We start from the raw sequence: 18,183 nt of genomic DNA, 5'->3' as shown, positions 1-18,183 counted from the left end.
CTCTCTATCTATCTATCTCTCTCCATCCTCTTCTCTGTCCTGTTCCCCAGACATATTGAAGATGCCGGCGGGGGCTGCTGCAGGTTGCGCAGCAATAACCGGCTCTTGGAAGCAAATGGGCCAAAGCTTAGACGTGTCACGCAGAATTCATCACACTTTGCCACTTAGCACAACAGAGTGAGACCACACAAGACGCCTATATGAGGCCAAAATGTGGATATGTAATGCAGGCTAGTGTACATGACACATGCCTTAAAGATTAGATAGTTATACATTATTGTGCTGCTTTGACCTGCCTGTTGCCCAGAAGATCCCTTACAAACCTTTACCAACCCCTTACAAATGAGGCAATAAAAAGAAACGATCAAACAATCCCCTCTGCTCGGCGGCTTTTATGCTTCATACCGCCCCCACCATATCGAGTTAATCTCTCTGTAATAATCCTCTAGTGAGAAAGCAGAATAGAATCTCAAAGGGGCCTGAAACGAGAGGAGACGAGATGTACGGGAGCGCCCGCTCCGTCGGGCACGCTGAGGGCAGCCCTGCCCGTTCGCCCCGCCTGCCAAAGTCCCCTCGTCTGGGCCACCGGCGCTTGGGGGGAAGCGGGGTCATCAGTGGTGCCGGGGTAGGAGGTGGAGGTGGAGGAAAGACCCTCTCCATGGAGAACATCCAGTCCCTGAATGCCGCTTATGCCACCGCCGGGCCTGTCTACCTCAGCGATCACGACGCTGTGGGCTCCACCGCCTACCCCAAGGGCACCATGACCCTGGGCCGAGCCACCAACCGGGTGTCATACAGCAACAGGACCACGGCCATGGGCAGCAGCCCTAACATCAACATGGAGTCGGCCAGCTACAGGGACAGCGACACCATGCACCTGCACTCGCTGCACTCGCTGCACCAGCAGGGGGGGGCGACGTCGCCGCTGCTGCGGCAGGCCGTGCGGAGCTCGACGGGCTCGGAGAGCCCCCTACTGGACATGCACACGCAGCTGCGCGAGATGCAGCGGGAGAACGAGCTGCTGAGGCAGGAGCTGGACGTGAAGGACAACCAGCTGGGATCGTCCATGAACAGCATCAAGAACTTCTGGAGTCCCGAGCTGAAGAAGGAGAGGAGCCTGCGCAAGGACGAGTCCGGACACACCTCCGTGCTGAGGGAGCAAATGAGGGTGGGCCAGGACGAGAACCAGGTGAGTATGTGGGGATGTTTGTCCACGCACACGCACACGTACGCACACACACACACACACACACACACACACACACACACACACACATTGTGTTCATGAAGATGATTGAGCTTATGGAACAGCAGAAACACCCCAAAAAATCTTTTAGGAAATTGTCTCAGTTTCACTTATAAATCAAGCAGCTGCGCTTAAATGTCAGGTCCACTGTAGTTGCGCACGTTTCCTTACTTTCTTGCAAAAAAATCCTGGTGAAGATTAATTACATGTCCCTATGAACATCAGAGGGATTCTGGGAAGTAAAACACAGAAAGGTCTCGTCTTGCTCCTGTAAGTAAGTACAGGTCACTCTCTGTGGGGATTGGCTGTCAGGATATTGGAGAGTGAGACAGGCGCTCTCCGGCTGCTCACAGGCGGCTGTTTTCCCCGGAGAAGCAGCCCTGTGTCTTCTCAGTGCCAGACGCCATTTCTCTCGCCGGTGGCGTTGCTATAGAAACGTACCAGGCAGGACTGTGTTCCTTCAGGTCCCAGATATTGGGTTAGTGATTTTAAGAACCAAAGAGGGGGGCGAAACAAAAACGGAAAGTTTCAGAATGATTAGCTGATTGGTTTTGAGTTGAAGCAGCATTTTTTCTCTGTAACTGACAGACAGTTGTCAACACCTTACATGCTACTGTCTCCATGACACTGCTTTGTGATTCTGCGTATCTGAATATCTAGGGTCACCCGTTTCATTTTTATTGAGTTGTTGCTGTGTGTTTTTCAGGCCATTTGAAAATATATATTGAGCTGTTTGTGTGTGTGTGTTTGTTTGTGTTGTGGATATGAATGTGTTATTGCGCTTGTACTCTGTTCATTTGTCTGGCCTGTGGAGGTTTGGGAGCAGGGTTCCCTCTTCCACGACTCTCAATTAGCCTCTCTCAGAGCTGAACATGGCATAAATCTGCACTCTAATCGTGTTGTCCTGGAGTGACTGTCTGTCTCTCCGCATCCTCCTTCACTGAGCTGCTCCCTCCTCAGACTAACCGGCAGACAGCAGCAGCATGATAGGAAGCCAGAGATGCCCAGAGGCTCTGTCTGCCCAGCAGTGCCCCTACATATTCCCACATGGCAGGCTGGCCCAATGTGTAAAGACAGGAAAACAAACACCTTGTTAAGTGTTGATACATTAATTGGAGAAAAATTGTGAGGGTTGTGTCATTACATGCACTGATCAAGAAATGTCGCAGAATTGAAAGATGACATATTGAGAAGTTTTTTTCTTAATTTTTCATATAACAATGCTTTGTTTGAAAGTGCTTCATTAGCCTCTTCTTCTGGATGATCTATCCTTTTCAGCTCTCAGTATCTATGCAACTCTGAATCCTAAGGTAAATAGTCATATGTTGCAGAGTTTGTCCTTATTGTAGCACATCCTGGAGTTATGTGATGCTACCGGTTCCTCAAATCTCTCCTGAGTATCTGTGTCTAAAGCCTGTTGAGCCAGATTTCTGATCCCTTTAAAGTAATTATACCACTTTTATAGCAGAATTATAGCACTAGTGTTGACTGTGAGGGATTTAATCAGGTGCTCCATGTAGATTTTCTAGTTACAAAATAAGTATTCCTTTGCATTCTGTGGATTTATAATAGCCTGAGCTTGAAAACTTTTACCATATGAAAGAAAGCACTGATACAAGGAATGTGGAGTAAAAGGCAGTGTCCTAGTCAAAGGCATTCATAACAAAAAAAGGGCTTGGGCTCTGAGAAACATACCAGACTATGTACCTCCAGAGAGCTGATGATCAACTTCTATTGTCTCCTTGATTGTCTTTGGCTTCTCTGAGCCTTATGGCTGAGGTTGAATGATATTTTGAGAGCGTGCTGTTGACTGTTGTGTACTTAGGGAAGCCCAGGTGGTAAATGAGAAACATTTTAGAAGATTCAGCATTCAGAAAGTGTGTGTGGTTTCTATACTAATTATAAGTAAATTAGAAAGTGACCTTTTTTTCACCTAAACCACTATGCATATTGATGAGATAGGTGTAAACTGCCCTGTGAGTGTCCCTCCCCATTATGGCCTACCTGTCAATGGTCCTGGAATGTCATTGTGGCTATCTATCCCCCACAACCATCAGTTTTGAAAGTGCATACAAGAAAGTGCAAACAAGCCAGGTTTATATAAGTAGGTGCATTTAATTAGGTACATAAAAGAAGGTGCATACAAGTAGGTGCCCATTAAACAATGAGTGCAAAAGTAGTATAAAAATCTGGCCTATGGATGCCAAGCATCATAACAATTTCTCTCAGGTAGAAGGCAAAGGTGGACATCACATACTTTGCACATCCATGGGGTTTTGACTTGCTTTCCCTGTGTCCTGCAATATGCACAGACCTTTTGGTAAGCACGAGGCCCACACAATGGCTTGTGAGTATTGCTGGCATTCTTTAGAGGAGCCTTTTCTGTTTTCATTGTCACATCACACAGCTGAGCAGTGAGCTCCTCAAGGAAAGCCTTGTGGGTCATGCTATTCTTCTGCATGTCCTGCATGAGTTCTTTGTGTAGAAGGTGTGCATTTGTTGCAGCAATGTCCAGGAAGTGAAGAAAGATTTTCCTGTACCACTTCAAAGTTCTGTGCTGTGTTGTGTAGTACTGGCTCATAGTATGTCCTTTAGAAGCCACCATACGCTCATCCACCGCAATGGAATGATAGAATGCCTTGCATGCATTCTGGATGGTGTACATGAGGGGTTTGAGCCTGAACAGTTTATCATGTGCTGAGGTTCCCCTCTTTGCATCATTCACCCTGTCCTCGCTTGGGTCACTCATGTGCACTTTCCAGGATATTGTTTGGTATCTGTTTCTTGCCATCACCTCTGCCAGTGAAAAAACAGTTGCTCTTTCATTTTATGTTCAGGCATTGTAACACATAATTCTAGCTCTGTAATAACACCAGTCTCGATCACTTACACCTGACTAGTTTCGATTCACACCTACCATAAGCGTCATAATAACCCTAATGACTTACCACACTTTTTACATCACTGGCTGCAATATAGTCACCAATGTTTTACTAATTTCACCACAGACAACAAACTTGCACCGTCGAAAACAATCGTTGATATATGTAGCCGTATATCATTATCATGTAGCCGTATATCATCATTATATCACTATATAATAGTCTTGGCATCATAAAGTAATTTAATCGCTATGCAAACAGTAGCAGCCTATAATATTCCATTCAACTCAGCATAATTCAGCATAATGACATGCGTTTTACTCCCTATAAGTTAATGAACAGAATTCACTACAAGAGCTAGTCAAACGAATAAAACTTACTCGACACGAATATCCTCCGCGGGGTCAAGACGAAGCTCAAAGTGCATTTGTTCATCTTCCATATCGTCACCACTTTCATCCGAGGACGGGGTTTCCTCCTCGCTGACAAGCTCCTCCAAAGCTTCAGCAGCATAGATCGGTTTCGCCATGTTGTATCTCTTCAGGTCGTATGCAATGTTTTTACATGCGGCCTTGTGTATACAGGAAATTGGGTGGGCCAGTCAGAGTGCTTTCACGCTCAGAGAGAGAAATGTGCAAGGCTTAAGCTCTATTCTCCTTACAAAGTGCTAATTTATTTCTTCGTTTCGAACTGCATATATTTGTATAGGAGAACATTCAAGGTTTCTCAGGGTGTTAGGTTTATGTCTGTAGGACAAATGCAACTTTTAAATGCAATGCCTAAAAATACCACCAACTGCCCCACGGGCCAGCTCCGTGTTGGAAGTGTTAAGTCATACCTTTTTACTGCCACTGAAGTGAAATTCCCTGCACCGCCACCCTCTCACGCCTGACTTCCTCTCTCTGTGAATCTCTGCGATTGGCCGGCCATCAATGTTTTAGAGCACAGTTGTTCCCTTCCGTGCAGCCGCCCATGGAAGAGCACTCTTTATGCAAACTCTGAGACCTCTGAGGAGAACAAAGACAAAACATTGTGTTACGTCAATAACACCACACTTTTCCTCAGAGACATTTTGGAATGATTTCTGCCTCGATGCGATGAAGCAAGCACTTGCTCCTCTGCTCTCCTCTATCCTCTTCAGTCGGTCTCTGCACCATCAGAACAGACCCTCAGGCCACGGTGGACAGACAGACAGACCAGGCAGAAAATAGAACCACCATTAAAAAAAGAAAAAAGCTGCATCAATAATATGACTAATGTCTTACACAATGAAGGCATTTATATGCTAATTGTGCAGAAGCATTTGTGTCTTATGATGAGTATTCAACTTTTGGGAAAGAGAGAGAGAGAAAAAGCTTGTTATTTGCATTTGAAATCTCAAGAGATTCATCGTATTAAACAGGCTGCTCTAAACTTGTTCTCAGGTGCCGTGGGTGGCTCGGTCTCAGTCATGGCAGCCTTTTGTGGGCACTTGAGGCGGAGTTGAGGCAGATTAGTGCTCAAGTGTGTCTCGCAGGCTTGAGAGGCGCTCCTGGCGCGAGGCAGTAATGAGGTTGGACTCACCGCCCAGGGTTAAGTGTAGTGCTAACATCAGCTGCCTGTGAGGACACCCTCAAGCTCTAGCGCCAGCGACAGGAAAATAACCCAGTCTCTCATTGTTTTTCCCAGTGCAGGAAAGCAGAGTGCAAAAAATGGCAGTATTGAACATCTGAGCTGCCTCTAAGCGCCGTGATTGTTGTGATGACTGTAATGAGAGTTAGGTTGCCGCTGGTATTCTTTATGAAGGTACAGTATGTGAGGGTGAAAGATTAAGCGTCAAATGATATTTTCTCAAAAGAGGCTCTCTGGCAAGAAATTAAAAAAGAGAGACCTTGGGCTAAATGTTCAGAATGAGAGGTGTGATCAGCGACGAAGGAACATTTGATCAAGGCTCTTGTTCAGTGTAGCAGCAGACACACAGACACTTCCCAGTGATGCATCACCACAGATGGTGAGGTGGTGGGGGTGGTTTGTGTGTGTGTGTGTGTGTGTGTATGTGTGTGTGTGTGTGTGTGTGGGGGGGGGGGGGGGTGGGGGGGGTGGGGGTACCTAGAGAGTCGAGGAGTGGATGGGGAGATTTTGACAGGAGCATTGACAGAGGAACAGCACTGTCCAGCGATTTTAAAAGAGCAAACAGTTACTGGAGGCTGAAGCTGGTGCTTTTGTTTAGTGCAGTAACCAGAAAGATTTTATGCAACCCTGCAGGGAAAGAAACATGTCAGACATCGTCAGGAATTGAGTCCAACGACTTCAAGCCATTGCTTTTCCTGGTATTCCACCTGTTTCAGCCGTTTTGGTGTGTCCGCGTGACCCAGGAATGCATGGAGTTTCTCCAAAAAGCACTCATATTTAGGATGCACTTATATGTAGAGAACACACACATACTCACATGCACACGTGCCCTCCTTCCATTAGCTTCTTTCCCCTGTGCTCTGTGCTCAGAGTACAGAGTACACAAATGACAAGCAAACAAGGAAACCTTTCAAGTGGCCACAAAAGCTTTTTCCTCTGACACGGTGAAGAAAATAGGCAGTAATTATGTTTGGTGGTTTTAATCACTTCTTTTCAAATACAAAGTGGAAAAGCAGTTATTTCTGAATATGATTTGACATTGGTGTGATAGCAGAGGTTTGTTTAGTCTTTCAGGTCTTTTTGTCATTTTCATCCTTCTTTGACGTGCTCAAAGATTGAGGTTTTTGAAATAGCTACCCTGTTTCTTTTTTCCTCACAAAATAAGAATAATTCACCATACTGACGAAAGAAAAGTAAAGGGCTTACTCATCCGGCAAAACAAAAGATCCACTTCTTTTCATAAATACTTAAAAAGTGCTCCACAACTAACAGTCTGACATCAGGCCCTAGTACACAGAGCTCCTGTGTGAGCCCAACAAAGAAATGTTCTCGACCAGCTCTTAGTTCCAGAAAGTCATGTCTTCCCCTTTCATCTGGGGGCCCTGGCTCCCTCACCAGGTGCTTCTGTGCTTTTTGTCTCTCTGTGGCCTCTGTAGTTTTGACCCCCTGGTAGTACGTTCAGCCATGGCCTAGTTTCTTCTCGATCTGTTGTGAGGTTAAAAGGATGCTTTTGGAGCATCAAGGAAAAAAGAGCGGTGTTCTTTCGCACGCTCGTCCTCTTGGAGAAGAACACGGGGGACTGGGTGTTTCTTCGCCGTGTTGGTCTCGTCCGGTCCGCACTGAGATGCCAAGTACAGATTTCCATATTCACTTGGCAGAGTAGGCACCAGTGTACACAGTGTGCAGTGTCCTGCCATTTATACCGCAAAGCTCTGTCAGTCTGACTGAAGGAATATTGCTTCAGGAGACGAAGAAAGTCTCTGAAGAATAACTTTTTTTTTAAAAGTATCTGTTGAAGTGTGTCTGTGTATGTCTGTGTGTGCCTGTGTGTGTGTGTGTGTGTGTATGTGTGTGTATGTGAGTGTGTGTGTGTGTGCGTGTGTGTATTTGTATGTGCATGTGTATGTGTATGTGTGTGTGTGTGTGTGTGTGTGTGTGTGTGTGTGTGAATGTGTGTGTGTGTGTGTGTGTGTGTGTGTGTGTGTGTGTGTGTGTGTGTGTGCGTGTGCATGTGCCTGTGTGTGTATGTGTGTGTGTACGATTGTGTGTGTGTCTGTGTGTGCGTGTGTGTGTATGTGTGTGTGTACGATTGTGTGTGTGTCTGTGTGTGCGTGTGTGTACTGTACACTCTTTGTGCTATGAGGGCCACGAACGACAGAAGGTGCTGTTAGCTGAGAGTCCTCTCTGTAGGTGTGTGGACGGCTGCCCTCCAAGCTTCCCCCAGTTTGGATCAGCAACAAACTCCCTATGAAGAGGCATGGAGGTGCACGACTGATAGCGCCCCAGCACACACCGGTCCTGTGTGTACTGAAATAGATCGCACAGAAGCTTTTTAAGCATTCTGGATAATAACTGAGTACATAATAAAAGGCACTGAGCCATTAAGTGACAGTGTTTCGGCTATCTCCTAGTCCTGTGCTACAGTGCACACAAACCTCTAAGATGCTAAATGCAATATACAGTTCACTATAGATCCTCTGGGTCCAAAGTGAGGTGTGGTATGGTTTGTATGGGACATTACACAGAGGGAGCGATGAGTCATTCATCTCCGTGGAAGTTGCTCAGCTAGTGCTTCTGAGAGCAGGAAGTATGCCATTTGGACAGTGCCCTGCTCTTTGCTCCAGGCACAAAATGGAGTGCCAGTCGCCTGATGCCACACCACTGATCTGGCGTATGTGATAACCAAGTGGGAGAGAGGTTTATTATGTCCCCATGTCATTGGTCAAAAAGGATCATTGAGGAGAGAAATGTCAAATTTGCTTTCAAATGTCAAATTTGCATGCATCATTTCAATTCAGCATTTGACCAGCATACAAACATACGGTAGGATTAGACTGATTAAGCAGCAAAGCTGTTGCTAAATGCATCCATTTAAAGTTGATATTATTTTTTGGCTCCATGACACTTTTAGGCTGCATGTCCCTGAGGATAAATGTCTTCCCCTTTAAGAAAGCCTGTGGTCCTTGCTGAGTGAAGTTTGAGCTCAGTGCTTCTCACTGACCCTGAAGTGGCATGTTTAGTGGCAATTTCACTGTATGCTTCAGCCTCAGATTATAGAAAGGAGCAAGGTAAGGTGCGGTACACAGTTGACTATCCCAAGTGATGTATCACTTGCAACGTTTCGATCCCATAGTCATTCTCAGATGATGACACTTCTGGGACACGTCTTCAGACTTCTGAGCTAAATTCGTGCCTCACTGACTAAGTGTGAAGGCTGAGCAGTGGCAGAGCCGAATGTTCTTGATGAGATGAGATGAGATACGATTAGATGTGATTTCAAAATGATGGAGACATCACGGCTCTCTTTTCCCTGTGCTGTGCTGTTTTTGTGTTCTTTGACTGTGAGATGAGGCCGGAGTTGATGGTGTTGATGTATCTCGCTGTGCTTTAATGTGCCTTCATCAGAGCTGCATTATGCCGGGAGTCTGCCGAGATAACTAAGCTCAACACAATAAACCACGGTTGTCATCACGTGCCAGTTTGTGTCCCACAGAGCAGACGTACGCATTCACATCAATTTATTCTCTTACAAAGAGAAATAACAATGTGTGTGTTTGTGTGTGTGTGAAAGAGAGAGAGCTCCTGCGTGAGTTTTCTAATTTAAAATTCAATGTCTTTTTAATGAGAGTTCACTTCATGAGAGGAACGATTATTGTGCTACAGCTTACTTCAGTCCCTCATCCTCATCCATTAAATTCTTCTTTTTTTTCTTTTTCTTTTCTATCTCTTTATCATCCCCCTTTCTTATACCTGTACATGATCCACACAGCCTTTCCCACCTTCCCTGCTCCTCACACTCCTCTCATGGTGTGACAGCAGATGCCTCTCTCCTGGGAGGAGGATGTATACGTCTGTGTCACGTCTGTGTCAGCCTGCCTGAACTAATGTACCTTAGGTAATGTTCTGTGTACTAACTAATGTACTATGGTACACAGTGTACCTTTACAATTGTCTTGTCAATGCATGGACTCTCTCTCACTCCCGCTCTCTTTCTCTCTCTCTCTCTCTCTCTCTCTCTCTGTCTCTCTCTCCATACATACCTACTTACATATTGATGTTGATTAGCACTTCCTAGGAAATATATAATTAATTTGTCAGACGCTTTCACCTTGACCACCTGCAGTTCTAGTCTCCTCCTAAGTCAGCCATTTATCCCATTCCTGTGTTGACTACCTCATTTAAAGCCATTGGTCTGCCTGTGTTGTACATGTAGACCTGCCTACTGGACACCTCAGCAGATCCTTGTGATGTGCACACAGCTCTGCTTAATAGGGGAGGGTACAGAGGGCTGTGAGGATACATTAGAATAATAAATGTCACCTTTTGCTTCAGTGTGTTGTGGCCCGGGTGACGCCATGAGTCGCCTCTGAACCAGGCCATCTGCTTCCTGGCAACTGTGACGTGCAGGCTCAGTGCACTGACATGAGATGAGCATTGCAATATGCTGCTCGCGATGCCAGTACCAGATAGCAGAACTCACACACACAAACACACACACACACACACACACACACACACACACACACACACACACACACACACACACACACACACACACATGCTGGACTTGTCACCATCATGACTTGTTGCCACGAGCAACCGTTTTATTTTTGCTTTGTTTTCTGTTTCTTTTTAAATCAAGCCTGGCTGAAAATAGGTAACAGGCCATTTGTTTTAATTGTTTTTTAAGTGAATAGAGAAGAGGTGGCACAAAGCGCTAACTGTGGAGCTTGAATATTTAATAGGCGGATGGGAGTGAACAAAGACAATGGCCCTGTGTGTCTGTAGCTCCACTTAGATCAAGGTGCTAAGATCACCAACGTCATGGGTTTAGTACCCACAGAGCACACATTCAGAAGGAACAAACCTGTATTCTGTATTAACCAAACTTGTATTCTGTTTGTTAGGAAAGCCTTACCATTTGGATTAAAGATGTCTGCTCAAATGAATTAATGACAATAATGCCAGCAGCACTCCACTCATGTGTTTAAGATTCCTAGGGAGAAATCAAACCTCCCTCACACAATGTTGACAAACTGGGGTATGTCTGTAGGTTTCAGGGTTAACTAGGCGAGAGCGGATGAGAGTAGGGCAGAGTTAAGGAAATGAAAGAGGTGGGGAAGGGATGTCGGGGGTGAGGGGGGCAAAGAGATAAAGAGAAAAAGTTTAAGTTGTCTCAGTTCCTCCTATTTACACTTTCCACTGGGAGCCTTCAGATGGGAGGAATATTCTCAGCTGAGAGTTCTGAGAGAGGCAGAGAGAGAGAAAGAGACCGAAATAGAGAGAGAGAGAGAGAGCGAGCGAGAGAGAGAGATAGAGCAGTTGAAAATGAAGTTTGAAATACATCAGTGAATGTTAAATTACACTCTCTTCATACTGCTATTCCATGGACCTCGGCTGTACTGATGGATATCTTCAAAATCGATTATTGAGAATACAGCACCACACTTTGCTTCCCGTGCTTCTACATCTTTTAAAGCTCTGACACACTCACACACACACACACACACACACACACACACACACACACACACACACACACACACACACACACACACACACACACACACACACACACAAACACTCACACAGAAAGAGCTGGAATAGCTTTTTAGGCATGCTGCATGGGGCCGTTGTATTTTGGCAGGCTGTGCCGTCAGCCCACGCTCGCTTTTGAGAACAAAAATCTAAAATTCAATATTTGAGCTGAATACATTATCCAGACCATGACAAATGGAGGCGTCACCTTCAACAAGACAACATTATTTGGGCCACTGTCTCATTTGTTCGAGGCTCATGGACGTAGGGACCCTGGGGCGACCGCTCATACTTTGTGATTTGAGGTATATTAGGTGCAATTACTATGTCATCATCAATCACTGCGCTCACAGAAAGCTTCTGCACACACACACACACATTTAGAGGAGTGCACTGTTTGGACACGGGGTGCTGTTGTGGTTCTTTGTGTGTGATTGGAGTGCATAGACACATGTGCTGGCATTCTTGTGCAGTGTCAGTAGACACTGTGCACAGTTTATAAGTGTATGGGTTTGTGTGTGTGTGTTTGTGTGTGTGAGAGAGAGAGAGTGTGTGTCTCTCTCTCTCTCTCTCCTGTGTGTGTGTGTGTGTGTGTGTTAGAGACAGAGAGAGGGTGTGTCTCTCTGTGTGTGTGTGTGTGTGTGTGTGTGTGTGTGTGTGTGTGTGTGTGTGTGTGTGTTTGTGTGTGTGTGTGTGTGTGTGTGTGTGTGAGTGTGTGTGTGTTAGAGACAGAGAGAGCGAGAGATATGAGTTGTAATGAAGGGGTGAAAGAGTGTATTTGCATTACATGGGGTAGATGAGTGAAGTGTATTCTGCCCTGCTGACTGACTGACAGGCAGGCGGCTCAGAGTGCCTTTTTTAATGGTGTGCTGTTGTCAGCAGCTCGCCCTGCCAGGAGGCAGCACCGGAGCACTGCTTTAATCTGGCTGAACTATGGCTGTGCTGATGACATTCGACAGTGGACTTGTAATAACAGTATAGCCTCTCATGCTTTGTCACCCCCTAGGGCACACCTTGTCTTAACACAAACTTAAAAGTGCCTCGCTTTGAGTGGGATGAACTTGTGTATTTATTTAAGTGGAGGTGCACTGACATCACTCATTATAAGCCACTTAGCACCTGTAATCATCTGTCATTAGCTGACATGCAGCACGACTCTGTATACATGGTTGTTGAATCTAGAACTTATGGGGCACGATCATAATATTCTGTAAAAAAAAAATGCTCTTTGAGCGTAGGAGTTTTGAAAGAAAAATGTGGTAATGTATCGCATAAGATAGTGGTACGGTTTTACAAGTTGTTGCTCTTTAAAGCAAGTTATTCAAAATGGTTAAACTTGCTGTATCTTGATGGTGCACAAAGTGATAGCTGCTGAGAGGAGCTTTACTGCCATCTGCTGGAGGCTGATGGTAGCACAGCCTGGAAAGAGCAGAATTTTGTGAAACAGCAGCTCTCATCATATATATAGATATATATTATGCAGCTCTCAACATATATCTATAATATAGATATATGTATAATAATATTGTTGTGTGGCTTTTAAGATGGACTAAACAGGCCTGAATAGAAGAGTGTGACATTGCTGTCTGTATACATTTAATGTTAAGAATGTGGTGAATGTTTGTGAAGTGTTCCAAGAGACCTCTTATCTTGTGTGTTACTCTAATGAGCTTTTGATATGGCTTGACAAGTGAGCTTTATGTGGAGTATCAGTAAAGGCGACACAGCAGCGCACAGGTTTGTCACATTGCCTAGTGAGTCTTCTGGACAGAGGCACCATGTGGTGGATGCTAGTTCCAGTAGGGTGCACTTCAAAATGTGCCAAGGATGGGGCCATTGCACTGCCACCAGGGACTGTCCTTAAAAAGAGGTATAAAACGCAGGTCTTATTCACCAGGGGTGGTAAAAGATCCTACAACATCTGTCTGAGAGAGTGTGGGGTGATAGACATGAAGGTTCTGCCTGGGTCTCCTCGATTGCTGCAAAGATACAGCTCTTTGGCACGTCTGTGTTCTCACCTCTCCACCACACTGCCAGTGTGTGAGGAGTGTACTGTGAAAGAGGTGAAAGGCTCAAAATGATCGTATTTGGAGGATAATTATCAAATCTGGCAACACTGGTTGACCAATGACAGTTCTACAGTCAGAGCTCGCGCAAGAAGGTGAAAAGTAAGCAAGATACCCTTTCCAAAATTTGCAAGGACGTAATAACTAGTTTGTGAAAGACCCAGAGAAACACAAATATCCGACGAGGCAAAATCTCGGAACATTTTGGTCTCGAAAAGAGGACATGTCCGGGTAAAAGAGGATGTCTGGTCACTACTACATTATTATCCAACAAGGCGTAATGCAATGCTGAGGTACAATGGGAAGTGGGGGAGTAATAATAAAGCACATAAATGGGACCGTAATGTTAGCATATAAAACGTTAAAACATGTGTTCGGTAACTTAACGAGAAGATGCATTTCAAAGGGTATACCCTTCAGATACATTTGTTTAAAAACTTAGCGGTAGTAGCTAGCATACGATGTGATTAGCCTGGTCACGAGATGGCTACGGTGTGAATAACTGATGGAGTAGGCTAATTTAGCTGCAGTAACGTTAACTCAAACGCCACGGAGACTACCTGTTATTATAATATATATAACTTTGAATCGCTCTGCTTGGGCTAAGTGACCATTGCAAAGGTGTTTGACTACAGACTGCTAACTAACTTTGCAAATAATTCCTACTATTGCAGCCAGGATCTCTTTTCATTTATGGAATTTTTGTCAAGAAAATATGATTGCATTGTTTTCTTCACCGCTGATTTATTATGTTGAATAACTGGATGATATGGCAGTGAGTGGGGAATTGACCGCTTGCAAAGCCCGTGCCAAACTGAAACTCCCCATGTACTCAAAAACTTTCTTCAAGGTTGGCAGGCCTGGGACTGTTCTCTCTCACTGTCAGTGGGTGAGGACAGTAATGTCTCACAGTGGTTGCTGCGGCATCATGCAGTTGGGTGCTAATCTATGGTGGTATGATGAGTCTCTTTAAAGTCCTGTTGGTTGATCTAATCTAATCTGATCTAATCTAGGCTACATACCAGTGGGTGCTTAGATGTAGTGCAAATGTAATTACATGTAACCCTTGATTGGGTTATTCATTCAGGATACGGGTCTTTGAGGCAGTAAGACCACCTATATATCAGTGTGTCCCAGCATTCGTACAGGTCTCACTCACTTCCCACTGCAAACCCACACAAAACAGCACTGGCTAGGAGAGTTGTCACAATCACAAATGGAAGCCATCACATTAAATTCCGTAAGAACTTTGAAATGAAATTCCTCATTTGTATTCACAGTTTAGGCTATTTAAATCTGAACTCACAGTCCAGAGACTTTCATAATCTGCGCAGAAGAAAATTCTCCATTTGTATTCATAGTCTTTTCCTTTGTAAAGATGGAACTCTTCACACGTTATTGTCACAACAATGTGTGCTGCCAAATTCAGTTTGCCCTGCCACTCACCATTGCTCGTTTAACCGTAGTTCACTTCTGACACCTCAAACATTACTTTGATTTGTGGACTTTCTCCACGGAAATTTCCTTTTAGACATGACTTTATACTGTTCATACTGGGAATTAATTATAGGATCATTATAACACTGAAAATCACATACCCCTTGCTTGAAACACTCTTCTCAATGAAATAAAACATGTCAATACTTTGTCTTTTGCTTTGCATGATTTATTGATTAGCTTCATTCATATAAAGAGGTTTTATGTTGCTACGTATATATCTTGCTTCTTTAAATTATCTTTTGCATGGCTGTGCTGTTTTCTTTTTCTTTGCTGCTCTCTTGTTTTACCAGATTTCTTTGGTTCTGTTTACTGTTTCCTTCATGTATCGATTCTCTGCTGAAGTCACTGGACCCCAGAAGAGCTAAGGTTTGTTCAATAGTGTTCTGTTCGTCTGTGGTCCGTAGTGTCAACATAGCCACTGTCACTGTCTCAGCTATTGTTTTAAGCTAAGCTCTTTTTTATTCTTTGAGCTTGTAATGAAGGTTTTTTTTTCTGTATGTAGAGATGTACATGTTCATTGTGGTTTGTTTATGTATAACTATTTCTTGTCTAATTTCTTTTCAAACGGCTCGCTCGTGGACCCTCAGCTGTATGTCCCTCCAGTTCTAGTGTAGCAATCGATAGACCTCAAATGATGACAGTTCTCAGATGTGCTACACTCTTTAAAGTTACTCTAGAATGAATTGAACTAAAATAGAAAAGAACTGAACTGTATTCCACACTCAACCTTCCCCTGTTTTGTTTGTTGTTTGTTTAGACATTTATATTGACTACAGGAACTAAATGCCTCTAAAGTGCTCTCTTCCACTCTCAGTATCATTGCCTCACTATGTTCTCGTCTTCCTCTCTCTCCACCTCTCGCTCTCTGGTGCTATGGCATTACCAGCACCTGCAGATGACCATCGGGGCCCTGCAGGACGAGCTGCGCACGCAGCGGGACCTGAACCAGCTGCTCCAGCAGGAGAGCCGCCGCGGTGGCGGAGGCATGAGCCCCGAGCGCCTGCACCCTGTGGAGCCCACCGAGGAGAACTTCCAGCGGCTGCAGCTGGAGCACGAGCGGCAGGCCAAGGAGCTCTTCCTGCTGCGCAAGACCCTGGAGGAGATGGAGCTGCGCATCGACAGCCAGAAGCAGACGCTGGGCTCGCGAGACGAGTCCATCAAGAAGCTGCTGGAGATGCTCCAGAGCAAGGGGCTCGGCGGCCTGGCGGACGGGGAGGGGGGAGGCGGTGGTGGGCTGCGGGGCCGCAGAGAGGCAGAGGAGCAGCTGGGCCACCTGGAGATCTTCCTGGAGCAGAAGGAGAAGGAAAACCTGCACCTGAGGGAGGTGAGACGAGACAAAAATGAGACTAGTCTGCCAAGATGAGCCTCAGCAGGGCCTGCCCTTAGAGATCTCAGAGACTATGTTAACTATGCGTTAGAAATAGAAGAAGTGGAACCCTCAAGCGATCTTCATATTTATTCCATGCATTCAGGAAGACCCTTTAAGGTTTGGCATCAGAATCAGAATCAGAATCAGAATCAGAATTCTTTTAATGTATATTCACACATACAGGAAATTGACTTGGTGTGGTTGGTGCATAAGACATAAGTCTTACCATAACATTAAAAAAGCATAAACAAGAACAAAGGACAAATGTTTTTTAAGATAATAATAAATAATTGGGCATAGAAGGGCAAGTTAGTTTGAGTACGTAAACCCATTGTGATGCAGGGGGCTTGTTTGTGAGCCCAACTGCCGTGGGGAAAAAACTGTTCAAGTGGCGAGAGGTTTTGGTCTTAATAGCCCGGAACCTTCTGCTGGATGGGAGACACAGAAATAGGTGGTGACCGGGATGAGAAGGATCAGCGATGATCTTCCCTGCTCTCTTGCTGGTCCTTAAGTGAAACAGGTCTAGAAGAGACGGCAGGTCGCAGCCGATTACCTTCTCGGCTGACCGAATGATCCGCTGCAGTCGGCTTTTATCCTTTGCAGTAGAGGCAGCGAACCAGATGGTTATTGAAGAGGTGAGGATGGATTCAATGATGGCTGTGTAGAATTCCACCATCACTTTCTTCGGCATGTTGAATCTCTTTAGCTGTCGAAGGAGAACATCCTCTGCTGGGCCTTCTTGATTTTGGAGGTGATGTTCTCCGCCCACCTTAGGTCTTGTGCCATGACTGTTCCCAGGAATCTGAAAGACTCCACCATGTTAACTGGGGAGTCACACATGATGAGGGGGATGGTTGGGGCTGGGCTCCTCCTGAAATCTGCTACCATCTCTACAGTTTTTAAAGCGTTCAGCTCCAGGTGGTTCTGGCTGCACCAGAAAGCCAGGCTGTCGACTTCATTTCTGTAGGCGGCCTCATCCCCATTTGAGATGAATCCAATGAGGGTGGTGTCATCCGCAAATGTTATGAGTTTAACAGAGGGGTGGCTGGAGGTGCAGTTGTTGGTGTAGAGGGAGAAAAGTAAAGGAGAGAGCACACAGCCTTGGGGGGCTCCAGTGCTGATGGTCCAAGGCTCCGAGACAAGCTTGCCCAGCCTCACTCGCTGCTTCCTGTCTGACAGGAAGTCAGTGATCCACCTGCAGGTGGGCTCAGGCACGTTCAGCTGTGTTAGCTTGTCTTGGAGGAGAGCTGGGGCGATGGTGTTAAATGCCGAGCTGAAATCAACAAACAGGATCCTGGCATAGGTGCCGAGGGAATCAAGGTGCTGGAGGATGTAGTGGAGTCCCATGTTGATTGCGTCATCAACAGACCTGTTGGCTCTGTAGGCAAACTGCAGTGGGTCAAGGAGATGGTTGGTGATGGCCTTGAGGTGGGTCAGCACGAGGCGCTCGAAGGTCTTCATTACCACAGAGGTCAGGGCGACTGGTCTGTAGTCATTAAGGCCTGTGATCCTCTGCTTTTTCGGAACGGGGATGATGGTGGATGTTTTAAAGCAGGCAGGTACCACACATTCAGCCAGTGAGGTGTTAAAGATGTTTGTGAACACTGGAGACAGCTGGTCAGCACAGTACCTTATTGTGGAGGGAGAGACAGCATCTGGTCCAGCTGCTTTGTGGGGGTTCTGTCTTTTTAACAGCTTGTTGACATCCCTCTCCTGAATGGAGAGAGGTGTGATGGGGGGGGAGAGGGCATAGAACCAATGAAGGTGCCATGAGTGAAAGTGTTTAAGGGGGCAGTTTTGCTTGTTCAGCAAGTATAACTTTCATGAGGTGAATTATAAGGTCAAGCAGGTTGTCCCTTTCTCCAAAAGTGTTTCCACTGAGAGTTGCACTAGTGGTGTTGAATGGTCAGGGATCAGATTAGTAAAGAGTTAACAGGTTTAGATGAAAGGCTCCAACAGGTCAGACACGTC

At 45.4% G+C, this 18,183-nt stretch overlaps 1 protein-coding gene across 1 annotated transcript in view; it reads left to right on the top strand.

Annotated features, from left to right (window-relative positions):
• Positions 1–499: 499 nt before the first annotated feature.
• The window catches only part of LOC308377852 (ERC protein 2), a gene marked incomplete at both ends in the record, with an annotated part of 197,212 nt that continues 179,528 nt past the window's right edge, over positions 500–18,183 (top strand). The window contains 2 exons of the mRNA XM_080854612.1: positions 500–1,189; positions 15,730–16,167. Coding sequence (XP_080710738.1) covers positions 500–1,189; positions 15,730–16,167 — 1,128 coding nt within the window. The remainder of the gene's footprint in view (positions 1,190–15,729; positions 16,168–18,183) is intronic.

Source organism: Sprattus sprattus (genome assembly GCF_963457725.1).
Source record: "Sprattus sprattus genome assembly, chromosome: 16".
NCBI lineage: Eukaryota > Metazoa > Chordata > Actinopteri > Clupeiformes > Clupeidae > Sprattus > Sprattus sprattus.
The sequence above is the reverse complement of the archived record's forward strand: the minus strand, read 5'-3'. Positions and strand labels throughout refer to the sequence as shown.